The following is a 15,275-nucleotide window of genomic DNA, read 5'->3' as shown; positions in this document are numbered from 1 at the left end:
CTCAAAAATAAAAATTCTCTTATCATTTACTCACCCTCATGCCATCCCAGATGTGTATGACTTCCTTTCTTCTGCAGAACACAAATTATGATTTTTAGAAGAATATATCAGCTCTGTAAGTCCATACAATGCAAATGAATGGGTGCCAACATTTTGACACTCCAAAACGCACATAAAGGCAGCATAAAAGTAATCCATATGACTCCAGTGTTTAAATCCATATCTTCTGAAGCAATATGATAAGTGTGGATAAGAAACAGTTCAATATTTTTTTAAAAAAATTTTTGTAATGGGTGATATGCATGAAGAATGTGAATCACCAAAAACACATGACTGTGAAAGTGAAAGTTAAAGTGGAGACTGACTGAGCAAGGAGGAGAATTTATAGTAAAAAAGGACTTAAATATTGATCTGTTTCTCACCCACACCTATCATATTGCTTCTAAAGACACTGATATAACCAGTGGAGTCGTTTGGATTACTTTTCTGTTGACGTTTTTGGCACCCATTCACTTGCATTGTATGGACCAAAACAGCTGAGAAATTCTTCTAAAAATCTTCATTTGAGTTCAGCAGATGAAAGAAAGTAATACACATCTGGAATGGCATCTGTCGTTGTGTATTTTCTGTGCATTTTTCTAGATTTCTGTAATCTAGAAAGTGTCTAAATCTAAATCTAAATCTGGTGAGCTGCCGCAAGTCTACAGCTGGAGATTAAACATTTTTAACAAATTCTAGAATGTTTTTCAAAACGTTCCTTCATCACAGGAAAGCAATTGGACTGGCAAAGCTTCCTACAGTGTCTTTACACTGTTGCTGCACCATGTCAATCATTGTGCATCTTGAAAATTCAGTCTGCTGTGCGTGCAAATCAATAATGGACATTTAAGCATGTGATAGGCCTTATATTTCCCCCGCAATTGTACTATTTGTGTAAATACAACAGTACTGACTCTGCGTGGCTTTAAAAAGTCTGTGTAAACACAGTTTATTTACCACTTTGTAGCAGCTTCTATGCAGAGTAAAAACCACTCTATACAGGCAAATTTAACCAAAATATAATTGGCTGATAACACTGTGGGGGGGGGGCTGCGGGGGTGTTTCGTACACCAGTAGTTGCTCCACCATAGATGCGCTTCACCATTACATTTGCAATGACATCTCATTTGATTTAATTTGCCAATTACTGCACTGGGCACCATGATATTCCCCATCACCACTGAAGAGGGGAATTAGGCTAATAAATCAGGCTGGCCTTTTTTGCATGCTGCCTCTGCTCATGAGAAAGGGAGAGAGTTTGACCTCAGAGGAGTAAGGGTGAGAGAGAACAAGGCCGCCTCGGTGGGGGAGGTGGGCGTTAAAGGTATAGTCCACCCAAAAAATTACAATTATGTCAACAGTTACACACCCTCATGTCGTTCCAAAGCCATACAACTTTCTTTCTACCACGAAACACAAACATTTTGACGAATGAACTGATTGAGTTTCACCATGTAGTTACAAAGAATCGGAACTGGAGCTTTTGAGTTTCAAAAAGGGTGTAAAAGCACCATTAAAATGTAAACCATTCGACTTGTGTGAAGTCTTCTGAAGCCATACAATAGCTCTATGGGAGGAACAGAACAAAATTTAAGTTTTTATTCACTGATAATTCTCCCCTGCACAGAGCAGTTAACCACTGCGACCAAATCATTTTGTCAGTGAGTTGAACTGGAGAACCGGATCAGGCAGATTCATGAATAAATCATTCAGACTGGTTTTGTAAACCATATCAAATGATTCACTGAAAAGATCTGACTCTAAAATTTGAAATTGAGAACAATTTGTTCACAAACTTTCACCAAGTAGAGCTAGGACAGATATCAAGATTTTCATTGAATGGGGGCCTGGGTAGCTCAGCGAGTATTGACGCTGAGTACCACCCCTGGTGTCGTGAGTTCGAATCCAGGGTGTGGTTAGTGACTCCAGCCAGGTCTCCTAAGCAACCAAATTGGCCCAGTTGCTAGGGAGGGTAGAGTTACATGGGGTAACCTCCTTATGGTCGTGATTAGAGGGTCTCGCTCTCAATGGGGCGCGTGGTAAATTGTGCGTGGATCACGGAGAGTAGCATGAGCCTCCACATACTCGAGTCTCCGCGGTGTCATACACAATGAGCCGCATGAAAAGATGCGCGGATTGACTGTCTCAGAAGCGGAGACAACTGAGACTTGTCCTCTGCCACCCGGATTGAGGTGAGTAACCGTGCCACCACAAGGACCTACTAAGTAGTGGGAATTGGGCATTCCAAATTGGGGAGAAAAGGGAAAAAAAACAAAAAAACATTTTCGTTGAATAATGACTTGATGAACAATAATAATGAAGAATTTCTATCTGTTCCTCACATACAGATATAGACACATATACAGACATACTGTATATATAATAGGTATGAATAAAATATTTTCCAAATGCAGGAAATACAGCCTGTTTTAAGTACTTTTTGGAACTACTACTTGTTGTAGCTTTCACAAATGTGGAACTATAGCTCCTCTTAGCCGTTTAGAGGAACTTTAGAGGGACGTTTCCTTTCGTGGAACTCGAGTTGCATATGATCGCTATGGGAATGAAATACATTCACGCCATGTGAACAGTAGCTGCCAACTGTCTAAGCCCATGTGGCAAGCATATAGCGGCAAACAAGCGAGCTAAAGCATCTGAATAAGAGGAATAATGAATTTACTCCTGTTCCGACAGAGAGAACCTGGGAAGCAGGAGTCAAACCCTTTTCCAGTTCATAAAATCTAACAAATGTATATGGAGAGGACTACCCTGCCGCCATACAAATGTCCTCCAAGGATGCACCTCTAGCCAAAGCCCATGAGGATGCCATGCTTATCGTAGAATGGGCTCGAATACCCGAAGGCGAACTGGGCAAAGTTTATGTAACCTTTCATGCTCCTCCAACTCAAATGTGGGAGGAGAGAAAGCCTGAAAAATAATGGTCTGTGAGTGAAATGACAGAAATAACCTAAAAGCAAAAATTCCAGCACTGTACCGACAGGGCAGTGAACTGGATTTTCACTTGCGCTGTACACCAAGAAGCAAAAATACGCCACTTAAACATATATAGCCTCCTCGGTGATGGAGCTCTAGCATTTAGAACGGTATTAACCACAGTGGGGGATAACCCATCATTCAAAAGAGCACCTCATTAAGGGGCCACACCCATAACTTCCACAAGTCCGGCAGGGGGGTGCCAAATTCTGCCCCATACTTGAGACAACATGTTTGCTCTGACTGGAATCTCCCAAAGCGTCTTTTCCAGGAGACAGACCAGAGTCGAAAACCATACTTGAGATGGCCAACAGAAGCTGAACCTGATCCTCCTGAACCCTCTGCAGACCTGCGTGCAGCAGGCTGATCAGTGGAATCATGCATTTTGTGAAAGTGCGTGATTCCAGTGCAAGTCCGAACAGAAGGATGCAAAATTGGTATGCTTTGCCCCCAAAAGTGAATCTGAGAAAACGCCTGTATTTTTTCAGTGCAATCTGAATATGGAAATAAGTGTCCTACAGATCTGTACTTGTGACATTATTTGTTTCTGCATTAGCATTCTGAATTGACATTTCATTAGGGTGAAATTCAAACGTCTCAAATCCAGAATGGGACACAAGCCGCCATCTCTTTTCAGGACCAGAAAATAATGGCTGTAAATGCCCCATTCTCTCTGAGAAGGGGGAATCTCTGTTATTGCCCCTTTTTCTAAGAGAGAGTGCATTTTCCGAATCAAAAAACAGGGCTTCCTGAACAGAGATGTCTGTCAGAACAACCCCACTGAATATTGGCAGAGCCCACCTGAATTGAATGACATAACCATGCTCTATCCTTCGAAGTACCCAGTTCAAAATGCCCTGCAACTGCTGCCAAGCCGCTAGATGGGCAGACAGAGGAATTAATGCATGACTCTAGCCTGTAACGCGACATTTAAACACTAGATGGTGTGTTTGGCTTACTTTTGACGACTACACCACAACCAGCAGCACAGCGAAGGGGGGCTTTTGCACCTCTACTACTGTGGCTGGTTGAATGGAATTTAATAATGTTTATTGTATTCATGCATAAATGATGTGCGCCCTGAAATGTATTTACAGCAGGGACGCAGACAGAATAATTCCCTGGTATTTTGAATGGGGAAGAGTGTGTGAACATTGGGTGGAATGTATATTTGAGAAAACTGGTTCGCCACAATGGCCCCAGCGTGCTTACGTTCACTGTGTGTTTTGTGTACACGTGCTTGATGAACATCGAATTCTGTTATGCATGTTTTGAGACCCTTGGTCATGGAGACAGAGGCTGAATTCAGGAAGCGTTTTTTGGGTGGGGGGGAACCATATTCTGGTTGTTGGGTGTTCGAGGCATGTGCAACAGTGAACTCATCCTGATGACCGAAGGTCAAACAGGGGAGAAAAGGATATGTTTATACAGTCCAATTTTGATCAATGAATGGGGTCTCACCCTTCATTACACAGCAAGCCCATCAGGCTCGTGTGCAGACCTATTTTTATTGTACATTGAGTTATAATACGTGTGCCCTGGGACCCTTGGTCATGGAAGCAGAGGCAAAACTCAAGCTGAAAATATTCAAGGGAAAAGTCCAAATGGAGCCTTCCAAACAGGCCTTCCTTAATGCAATACGCTTGGTTGGACTGCAAAACCATTGTGTGTAGATCCAACAGCTGTCTGAAAAGAGCAACATCCATGCCGCCATCGAAAAATCAAGCAGAGATAGCAGTGCGCATCTCTTCTCTCACCAGAATACCCATGTGATCCACGGAACGGGTGAAAAAAATGAGTTAAAAAACCTTGCATCTCCTGATAGAATCCCGAGAGAATAATGGCACAGACGAAGCACTCCGCGTGTTGGTTCGCCATCACTCTGTTGGGGAATATTCTCTTATTCCAGCCCCCTTGTTCTGCGGCCGGGCTCACCCATCCATTCGTGATCCCTTCCACCGCAAGCAGTGCTTCGAACAGAGAGGGGGGAGAGTGAGAGGCCGAGACCGCTCCTCCATTGCCTTATTCATGAGCATCCTCCCAGAACGATAAAGACAAACACGGGCTTAGACAATTCGTACACTTAAGAACAGAAAATCTGACTCAATGGCGTGAAAGCGAGCACCTTTATGGAGCCCCTGACGTAGCTCCATAGGGGGCGTCGCTTAAGCGCAATCAGCCAATAAATTGCTGTGATTGTATAAGCCAGTGGTTCCCAACCCTGTTCCTGGAGGCCCCCCAACACTGCACATTTTGTATATCTCCCTTTTCTGACTCACCCAATTCAGGAGTCTCCAATAATGAGTTGATGAGTTGAATCAGGTTTGTTTGATTAGGGAGATATCCAAAATGTATAGTGTTGGGGGGCCTCCAGGAACAGGGTTGGGAACCACTGGTATAAGGGCTTCAGACCCTGTGACACGGATGGTGTCCCATAGCGATCATACGCAGCTCGAGTTCCACGAAAGGGAACTAAAACTTAAATGAGGAATGTGTGCCTGTTACAGCGTGGTTAATTTGCATCAAGATGTCAGTGGGTGAGTAGTTCAGTATAGTATTTTATGCAGAGTCATAAAAGCCTTTATTGTAAAAGATTGTGTTGATAAATAGGATTATAGTGCATTTTCAACATATTTTCTGCTAGTTAAAATAAGCTGAGTGCCTCATCTCTCCTCTCACCGCAGCTTCAGGGATGCAGCACCGCACACACAGTGTAAAGACTGTAACCTGAAAACACAGTTTGTGTAAAACAGGCTGAACAAAAGTGTAGCTCCGATCCTGGCCTCTTATATCACTGTTGTTGATTTTGTTGCAATTGAATCGCACATGCAAACAACATCGATTGAAAAATGGTCAACACTAGATGACGTCAATACTGAGGTTATTTTTAAGTGTGTGAATGCAAGAGAAAAAAGTATTCTTGGGTGTGCAATTCCTCTTAAGAATTCTCATCTAGAAAGTTACTAAGGGAAAAGTACCGGGACTGTATGTGGGAAAGGGGCTAATGCAATTGGTCTATTTTTATGACACTTCAATGGTGCTTTTGCCATTTTTTTGAAGCTTCAGTCCTTTAGTGTTCTTTGGAAGAAAAAAGTCACATGGGTTTGGAACTACATGAGGGTGAGTAAATTATTTTTGGGTGAAGTATTCCTTTAAGGGCCCCGCTGGAGGGCCTGGTAATGTGGTGTTATCAGTAGTGTGCAGGCAGTGGAGTGTGTCTTACCTGTCACTGTATGCAGCAGCGGTAGCAGTAGCAGGCTGAGCATATCGGTAGGCAGCATAACCACCCTAGAAACATAACACACACACACACTCGCTCACATAGGCTGCTTCATGCTCACATCAACTGTTCAACAACAGCTGTTTGGACTTTTAGATGTTTGTGAGAAATAAAACTGCGAGGGGAGGAGGGTGTTATGGTTTAGTTTTATGTGCTGTGAAGTGATAGAGATCAATGTTCCCTCAATTTTTTTATTAGGTGGACACATTATAAGAATCATATTATATAATTACAAATTAATGTGGATTATAAATCATTGATTTTTTTATAGTTATAATGATTTATAATTAAATTATATATAATAACAATCATCATCATCTTTTATTATAATCATAATATACTGTAGAATTAATAATAAACAACCTTATCTAGAGATCTTGTTTTCTTGAAAAAAGTTTTTTTTTTCCATCTGAAAGGAAGCAACATTACAAGTGTGTGTCTGCACATGCACGTAGCTTAGAGGGAACATTGATAAAGACTACACAGCTGAAATTTCATGGAGATGATGAGGCATGGAGTGTTTTTGAAGAGAGAGTCGGCAGCACGCGATGAGATGCAACAACTGTCCCTCTTCACTGCATTCATTCGTGCTGAGTTCACGGTATCAATGCTAGCTGATTCACAGAGCGACCAGCGCTCTCATAGCATGCTCCAAAAGAAGAAAAACACATGTCATAATCATAGTTATTAAATATGCATAATCTAATTACAAAGCAGCAGCCTTATGTGGGTGCATTGTGTGACTCAACCTACTTTCTTATTCCTCTCATGCATCCATCTGAGGATTAATTATGTATCGCTGTCATACTACGCTACTTCTTTCTGCCAACAACGAAAAAAGAGCTCATTTCAACATGTGGAATGCTATAACATCAGATGTTCAGTTAGGCATACAGCCCAAACAAACACATCTAGTCAAAAGCGCATATGCTGCAATGTGTTGATTTGCAAACTGGGAGGGTGGTGGGGTTCCATGTTCAATGAACCACAGTGCGAGAGGTAGCTGTCTACCTAAAATATTCCCAAATGCATCTTAGTACTTAGCCGTGAATGCTTAATGATAAAGCCATTTGCCAACCTCTGCTTTTTCTTTCTTGTCTCTATTGCTCTCTCTCTTTCTCTAGGGGTGGCTTAGTCTCCTGACCCTGTTGGTCTCCAAATCAGACCTTCAGGCTGGAGTAATTACCCAACCTCACCCTCTCCACACTCACATACACTAGGGATGGGTAATACCACTCATTTCCTTTCCAATCCGATACCAAGCACTATTTATGCCAATATTGCCAATATCAATGCCAATACCGATACCTATATTCAATGGAAATTATTTGTGATTTCTGTGGATAAAATTAGGAATTATAGCCATTTAACTTTAAAAACCCCTTATCAACATTAAATAGGCATAATATGCACATTATCAGACTCCTTGTTTGTTCTCCATTAACAAACAGCAATTATACTGTTAGATAGTTAGTTAGTTATCCCTTGTGCTGTGTTGAATTTGATGCTCCCAGTCAAAAATTACAGGCCTATTTAAAATTGCTTATAAATCTCTCGTTATACTATATTATCACCAAATATTGGATTAGATCTTTTTGTCAATTTTTTATTTTTTTTATTTTTTTAAATTAGCACAGGTTTTGTATTTTTTTTTTGGAGCTTGTTGATTGTAGGCCTCATCGAACTGAGCTTATGCACCTACATTTTTGAGTGAAAAAAAGCATTATTTGTGGATAATTTTTGCAATATTAAATAAAATATGAAAACAATCTGTACTATTTATCACAGTAGTGTGCTTTAATGTTTAACCAGGAGGTTTGTTTTGAAATGCTTTTATTTTGTACAAAATGGCACAAAGTCACACTTGTGGTGTTCCTGATCAAAAATGACCAGCCACTGAAAATTAATGGGGGAGATCAAAAATAAGAGAAAAATTGAGTGTTCAGGAGCATGTTCACATATGTGCATGTGTGACTGCAAACATAAAGGCCTCGGACCTGTGCATGTGCACATACACACACATGTGCACTAACACACACATACATGCTCACGTACACACACAAACTCTTTTGAGTATTACATGCTTTCTTTTTCACAGAGATGAAATTGATCCTACCTTGAACTGCATACAACATCCATTCTTCCATCCAACATTACCACACACACACAAACACACATACACGCACGCACGCGCGCGCACACACACACACAAACTTGTGTTTATATCATTGTAGGGACTCTCCATAGACTTCCATGCATTTTATGGAATTTATACAGATATAACAATAATTTCTATCCCCTAACCCTAACCCTACCCCTAAACCTAACCTTCACAGAAACCTTTTTGCATTTTTACATTTTCTAAAAAACATTGTTTAGTATGTTTAATAAGCCATTTGCCTTGTGGGGACTGCTGGCTGGGCCCCACAAGGTAGGTGATCTCAGGTTTTACTATCCTTGTGGGGACACTGTGTCCCCACAATGTAGTATAAACCTGTACACATACGCGCGCGCACACACACGAGCACACACATTTTGAAATGCTTTTATTTTCTGAAAAGGGGCACAAAGTAACACTTGTTGTGTTCCCTGTCAAATCTGACAATTGTGACAAAGAAAACTGGGCTAAGCCTATTTACACATTAACACTTTCGTATAAAGAACATTTCATGGAACAAAAATACCATCACTGTTCTTATTTCTGTTATATTTTTCTAATCAACAACAAACCAAATCAACGAACACCTGATGGTTTTATGTCCTCGTGCACATGACAGACAATGGCATTTTGCATGTGCCTTGCAAATGTGTGCTCTGCATTTGAAACACACAATGCTTGATGAAAGAAAGATCATCAAAGAAAGATTCTATTGGAGAGGGGTCACTGTGGGGCAAAGACAGTTCTGGTATGTGTGTGTGTGTGTGTGTGTGCGCACATGTGTGTGTATGGGCACGTGCACAGATCTGAGGCCTTTATGTTTGCAAGCACACATGCACATATGAGAACATGAACATGTAAGAAAGCATGTAATACTCAGAGTTTGTGCGTGTATGTGAGTATGTGTGTGTTCATGTGTGCATGCATGTGTGTGTGTGTGTGTTAGTGTGCATGTGTGTGTGTATGTGCGTGTGCACAGATCTGAGGCCTTTATGTTTGCAAGCACACATGCACAAATGTGAACACGAACATCTAAGAAAGCATGTCATACTCAAAGTGTTTGTGTGTGTACGTGAGTATGCGTGTGTTCGTGTGCACGTGTGTGTGTGTGTGTGTGTAGGTGTGCTTGCATATATCCGAGGCCTTAATGTTTGCAAACACACATGTACATATGTGAACACGAACATCTAAGAAAGCATGTAATACTCAAAGAGTTTGTGCATGTATGTGAGCATGTGTGTGTTTGTGTGCAGGGGCGGTACTACGGTCAGTGGACATTCGGGGCTTAGCCCAGACCTCTGTGGATATAGGGCCATCCTTTGATGAAATATCAGAATACAATACACTTTATAATAAAAACCTGAATACATCTATGATGTGTCATTTATATAGTAAACTAAAATAGTCTCCCTATCTTTTGTCTTAGATACACTCGAAGATCAGAAATTGCATGCTTTTAACATCTATACTTTTGAACGCGATTTAAAAAAACAACACTTTTTTGTCCCTTTTGGCTTTCTGTAGTTTGACACACATTGTGTACAGCTGTATACAGTTTTCAATGATTCGTCAGGTGCTTAAGTTAATTTATAAGAAAGCAGGTTGTAAACAAGCTAAATTGGTACTAGAGATGAAAAATAATAGCTAGATTGCCTAAAGTTTGCATCGTGTCTTAATAAAGAGTTTTGCTAAACACGCAAATGTCCTGGCTCTTGACTTTAAAGCTAGCAAATTCCTCGAATACATTTGTATATATTACAGGAACCATTCATTTATATACAGTATATTACCCTAACTTTAAAATGTAATGTTAAAATAATAAAATGTAATATGTTTTCATATCAACTTGATACCCAAGCACTGGTACTTATGATGTCACTACAAAAAGATGATCAAAACATTCGGGGCTTTACGGAAAACATTCGTGGCTTTAGCCCCGGTAACCCAGCCCTGGAGCCGCCCATATTTGTGTGTGCGTGTGTTAGTGCGCATGTGTGTGTGTTTGGTAATGTTGGATGGATGAATGGATGTTGGATGCTGTTCAGGGTAAGATAATGTTAATCTCTGTGGAAAAAGAAAGCGTGAAATACTCAAAAGAGTTTGTATGTGTACATGCGCATGTGTGTGTTTGTGTGTGGGTTCGCATGTGTGAGTGTTTTAGTGCATATGTGTATGTGTATGTGCACACGCACAGGTCTGAGGCCTTTATGTTTGCAATCACACATGCACATATGTGAACATGAACATGCTCCTGAACACTAAATTTGTCTCTTATTTTTGATCTCCTCCATTAATTTTCAATGGCCGGTCATTTTTGACCAGGAACACCACAAATGTGACTTTGTGCCATTTTGTACAAAATAAAAGCATTTCAAAACAAACTTCCTGGTTAAACATTAAAGCTCTCTAGTGTGATAAATAGTATAGAATGTTCTCATATTTTATTTAATAAAATTATCCACAAATAATGCTTATGTCACTCAAAAACTGAGGTGCATAAGCTCAGGTCATTGAGGCCTACGATCAATAAGTTCCAAAAAGAAATACAAAACCATTGCTAATTGATAGAAAAGAAGTTGGCAAAAAGATCTAATCCAATATTTGATGATACTATAGCATCATGAGAGATTTATAAGCAATTTTTATAGGTCGGCCATTTTTATCAAATTTATTTTTGGGACATTGTGAGCAAAGTTTTAGATCAACAGGATAACATTAACTACCATTTTCAGGCAAAAGAAAATCTTCTTCTGGTCAAAATGACCGGAACACAACATGAGGGTTAAGGACCTCTAATCTAATTGGACAGTCAACATTCCAAGAATGCTGATATTGATGCTGCATTCACATCCTTTTGGAATTACTGTAATTACCAGATTTCTGTACTGTTACTGTAATTACGAGAGCTGCTCACGTCCTCGGGCTGATTAAATATTAGTTTCAATGGCAATGCTCATTATGGCAAAATGGATCCATTTATGGCTTTATTGTTGATGATCGTTACGTTCCGTAATGTCTGCAGTTTTTGCTGTGCTGTCCATGTTCTTACTCTCTGTCTGTGTTTGTGGGTGTGTCTTCTACTCTGAGTGTCTGCAGGTGCCGTTGATTTGCAGATTGACCGTTTCTGATTGTGTGCCTATAAAATCCCTGTGCTACCTTTCAGATGCGAGATGATGTGAATTTGGGCCGGTCCCACTCCTCTATGCTTCCCACTAGCCACCACACCAATCCCTCATGTTCTTGAGTTTGTTACATTGTTGCTCTTCAGAATTGGAGTGTTTTCTGAGCTATAGCAGTTAGGTTTGTAGGGGTGATCTGCCCTTTATTTGATATTGTTTAGTCTGTTTCTGTTAGTGAAGTCAGGTTAGTTTAATTGTAATTTTATTTCCTTCTTTAAGGTTAGTTATTTTCTCCTTTTTCTTTATAGGTTGTTTTGTTTATTATTTTGGGCCAGGGGTCACCCTGAAGCCCAAATACCTGCTGCATTACATCTTTAATACTTTATCTACTTCCAATAAAAACAAATATTGGAACTATGATCTTGTTGTCTTGGGTTTTTGGTCTGACGGTTGTGTGGGGAGCACATCTCCTTATACTTTGTTGCGTCCTACCCCTAGGGGATGTAACAATGACATATTATTTAATTGCTACATTAATTTATTAATTTCCCTCAATATGGTCTTGCAAAATGTTATCAATCAAGAAAGCACTCCAGGTAACACTTGCTAAATAAAAATAATAAACAAAATAGCATATCAAACAGATGTTTAACCACCTTTAACTTTTGGGGTGTCCAAGGTGTTAAAAATAAGAAATCTTTAAAAAATCTAGATTAAAACACTTGAAAAACCTTTATAGCATCTAATATATATATATATATATATATATATATATATATATATATATATATATATATATATAAAACTTTACAAATGTCATGTTGTGTGACCATAAAATAAAAAGTATAATACTTTCTTTGCACTTTGAATACATGAGAGTATAAACTTCATCATTAATTTAAAAAAAAAAGTTATAAAAAAAAATGTCTAGGTTAAAAATATTTGTTTATACAGTATATTTTTGAGTCAAAAACATCAAGAAGTTGGCTCATGGTTAAACAACATGACCTGAAATAAATCTGCCTTTTCATAAAAATTTCAAAACAAATGAGGTTGTTTTTCTTTTTAACTTCACACGCAGTCTCAAGGTCATTAAGGTGTCTGCTGTTTTTTTTTTTTTTTATGGTCAGCTTACACAACAAAATAGCTACCTACATGTTTGTTACACCATATGACTTTGATTTGATGGACAAAAGCATTTTAAAAATGAATCATATTTTGAAAAAAAAAATAAAATAAAAAAAAAATTTCTTCTAAGAAACAAAAATAAAAGATTATTCCAACATTTCTTTTTTCAAGAATTTCAGCTTTTAGAATTATTATTATTATTTTTTTTTTTACTGTTTCTGGACACCAAATTTTTTACTTAAAATTCCAGGAAAAATATTAATATGACTTCAAACTCAGAAACTGAAAATATGCTCATCCTATAAAGGGTGTATTCAAGTAAACGTTTTGTGTGAATTGCATTTTTTATGTATTTTTAATTTAATAGATCTGGACAATGAGCATCACGTCACTGACTCTTTACACATGGCCATGATATGCACCTGTTCCCCTCTGTTATTGTATTTTTATTATACATTTTGTGAGAAGAATCCACATTGTGGTTTTGCTCTCTCGATTGTTCACTCACTGTCACACACATGCATTTTTTCTACTCCAATAATTGAAATCTAAAATAATGCCTAAACAGTGGTGCAAAACGTTCTACACACAAAAGTGATTTATTGGTGAAATCCTTAAAATTGTTCAAGTTAAAAACATGTACATGTTGTAACTGTACACTTGCCATAGCAATATCTTAACTTCTGTTCTCTTCTTTTTAAAAAAAGAGAAAATATTTCCCAAAAATTGGCCATTTTTGAAAGTCTGCAAAACTTTTGAAAACTTTTGAACTCAACCCATTGCTAAACTTCGACACACCTGTTTGCTGGTGCTTTCAGAAAACCGGTGCCTTTTTGCGGTAGACAGAGATCCCACTTGCTCATGGTTGCCAGACTGCACAACTAAATCGGCACACTGGCAGAATAATTCCAAACTGTGTGAAGATCTGATTGGGGGATTTCACTTCTTGAAATCTGGCAACCCCAAACTAATCTAATTATGATCGGCTAATCGCCATTATTTAAAGTCTCTTATTTATCAAACATAGAGAATTAAATATTTTACTTGCATGATTAGTTCTAAGTAATACTTAACACTATTCATCTAAAGGAGATTACTTAATCTGTAAGGGGGGATGGTGGTTTTACAAGGGGGATGGTTTTTGGTATTTCTTGCAACAAGGGAGATGGCATCCCCTCACATACCCCCTCAACTCGAGCCCTGAACATGATCAATCATTTAACAAATTCTCTAGATTGAAGTGATATTTCAATGCCATTAGCCTATTATAAATATCACAATGATGCTTTTTTTCCTACACAACTATTTGTGGAAAAAAATTATTCAAAGTCTTTCGCTTCAAAGTTTTCCATACGCATTCATTTGAATGCAAAATAAATAATAATCGTATTAATATTAAACAATAAACAATATTTCAAGATCGATCCACCTATCCATATCACACACATAATTGCATTTGCTTCCCACAACTTTTATCATGTCTCTCCACCCTCCTACTGCCTCTCCGCCCACCTCTGTCCTTTCACTCCCTCCATAATGACTCACTGAGTAATTCAATGCTCCAGTCGCGTGGCCGGGCCTTTAACAATCCATTTCATTTACTTGCACAACAGTGAGTGTGTGTGTGTGGGGGGGGGGGGGGGGAGGAATTCATCTGACATGTGGCTGTGATACATCGGGGGCCATATTTAACGCCAGTGTGACGAGCCACAGAGCTGTAGGATCAAATGGGGCCCCTTAGTCACCAGTGCTGTCATCTCTGACAGACTGGGGGCCGCAGGCATCTACATGTCTCTGAAACTCCATTAGGTTTGGTCAACTAACCCTGGGGAAACTGACAGGGTGTGCAGGTGTGGCGAGAGCAGTGGTCAGGACTTTAACGTGGAGATGCATGTCTGGGACATCAAGGGGCCTCAATTTATCATTATGACTCATGAAGAGGGATAGATAGGGCTCCACTGACTCCTGACTGCTCCTATCTGTCTGTAGTTTGCGTGGACATACAGAGCCTATCATGGTTATTGATGCACATGGTGTGTCTCTTGTACTTTTGCTAGAGTGTGTGTTTGCCTGCCACAACCACTTGATGGCCTGGGCTACTTGAAAGAATTCCAGTGAGGGATATAATGCAAAATGAGGGCCTCAATGCAACCCTTAGGTGCTTTATATGTAGATTTAACAAGTTATTTTCAATATGAGTCAACAGTCATTTACTGTTAGCAGAGTAAGAAATGTACCTTTTTTATTATAGGATTCTTTGACCTAAAAAAATGAACATTTAATGGTATATGGTAATACCTAAGGTTGTTCCAAACCTGTATGACTTTCGTTCTTCCGTGGAACATGGATATTAAGCATTATGTTAGCCTCAAACCCCATACACACATGCAGAGACTTTATCGCTTGATGTCGCTAGTCTCTGTACTGTGAAGTCGCTAGTGGTCGTTCCTACTACTGTTGCTCTAACGTTATTGGTGGACTGCACGTCTGGCCATATCTTTTGAAAATATGGCCACAGATGAGGCATTTTGCTAGTAAAACTACGATTTCATTATAA

At 39.2% G+C, this 15,275-nt stretch overlaps 2 protein-coding genes across 15 annotated transcripts in view; one reads left to right on the top strand and one right to left on the bottom strand.

Moving 5' to 3' along the window:
- rbfox1 (RNA binding fox-1 homolog 1) overlaps positions 1–15,275 on the bottom strand; it is a 426,210-nt gene that overhangs the window by 15,577 nt on the left and 395,358 nt on the right. For 12 of the 14 annotated variants that reach the window (XM_051713882.1, XM_051713878.1, XM_051713874.1 and 9 more), the window contains one exon: positions 6,257–6,321. The exons of the other annotated variants lie outside the window; for them this stretch is intronic. In XM_051713882.1, the coding sequence (XP_051569842.1) occupies positions 6,257–6,321 (65 nt within the window). The remainder of the gene's footprint in view (positions 1–6,256; positions 6,322–15,275) is intronic. 14 annotated transcript variants of the gene reach the window in all.
- LOC127450113 (N-alpha-acetyltransferase 60) overlaps positions 1–15,275 on the top strand; it is a 436,968-nt gene that overhangs the window by 192,669 nt on the left and 229,024 nt on the right. The window lies entirely within an intron of this gene.

The sequence above is a fragment of the Myxocyprinus asiaticus genome, chromosome 13 (assembly GCF_019703515.2).
Source record: "Myxocyprinus asiaticus isolate MX2 ecotype Aquarium Trade chromosome 13, UBuf_Myxa_2, whole genome shotgun sequence".
Taxonomy (NCBI): domain Eukaryota; kingdom Metazoa; phylum Chordata; class Actinopteri; order Cypriniformes; family Catostomidae; genus Myxocyprinus; species Myxocyprinus asiaticus.
The sequence above is the reverse complement of the archived record's forward strand: the minus strand, read 5'-3'. Positions and strand labels throughout refer to the sequence as shown.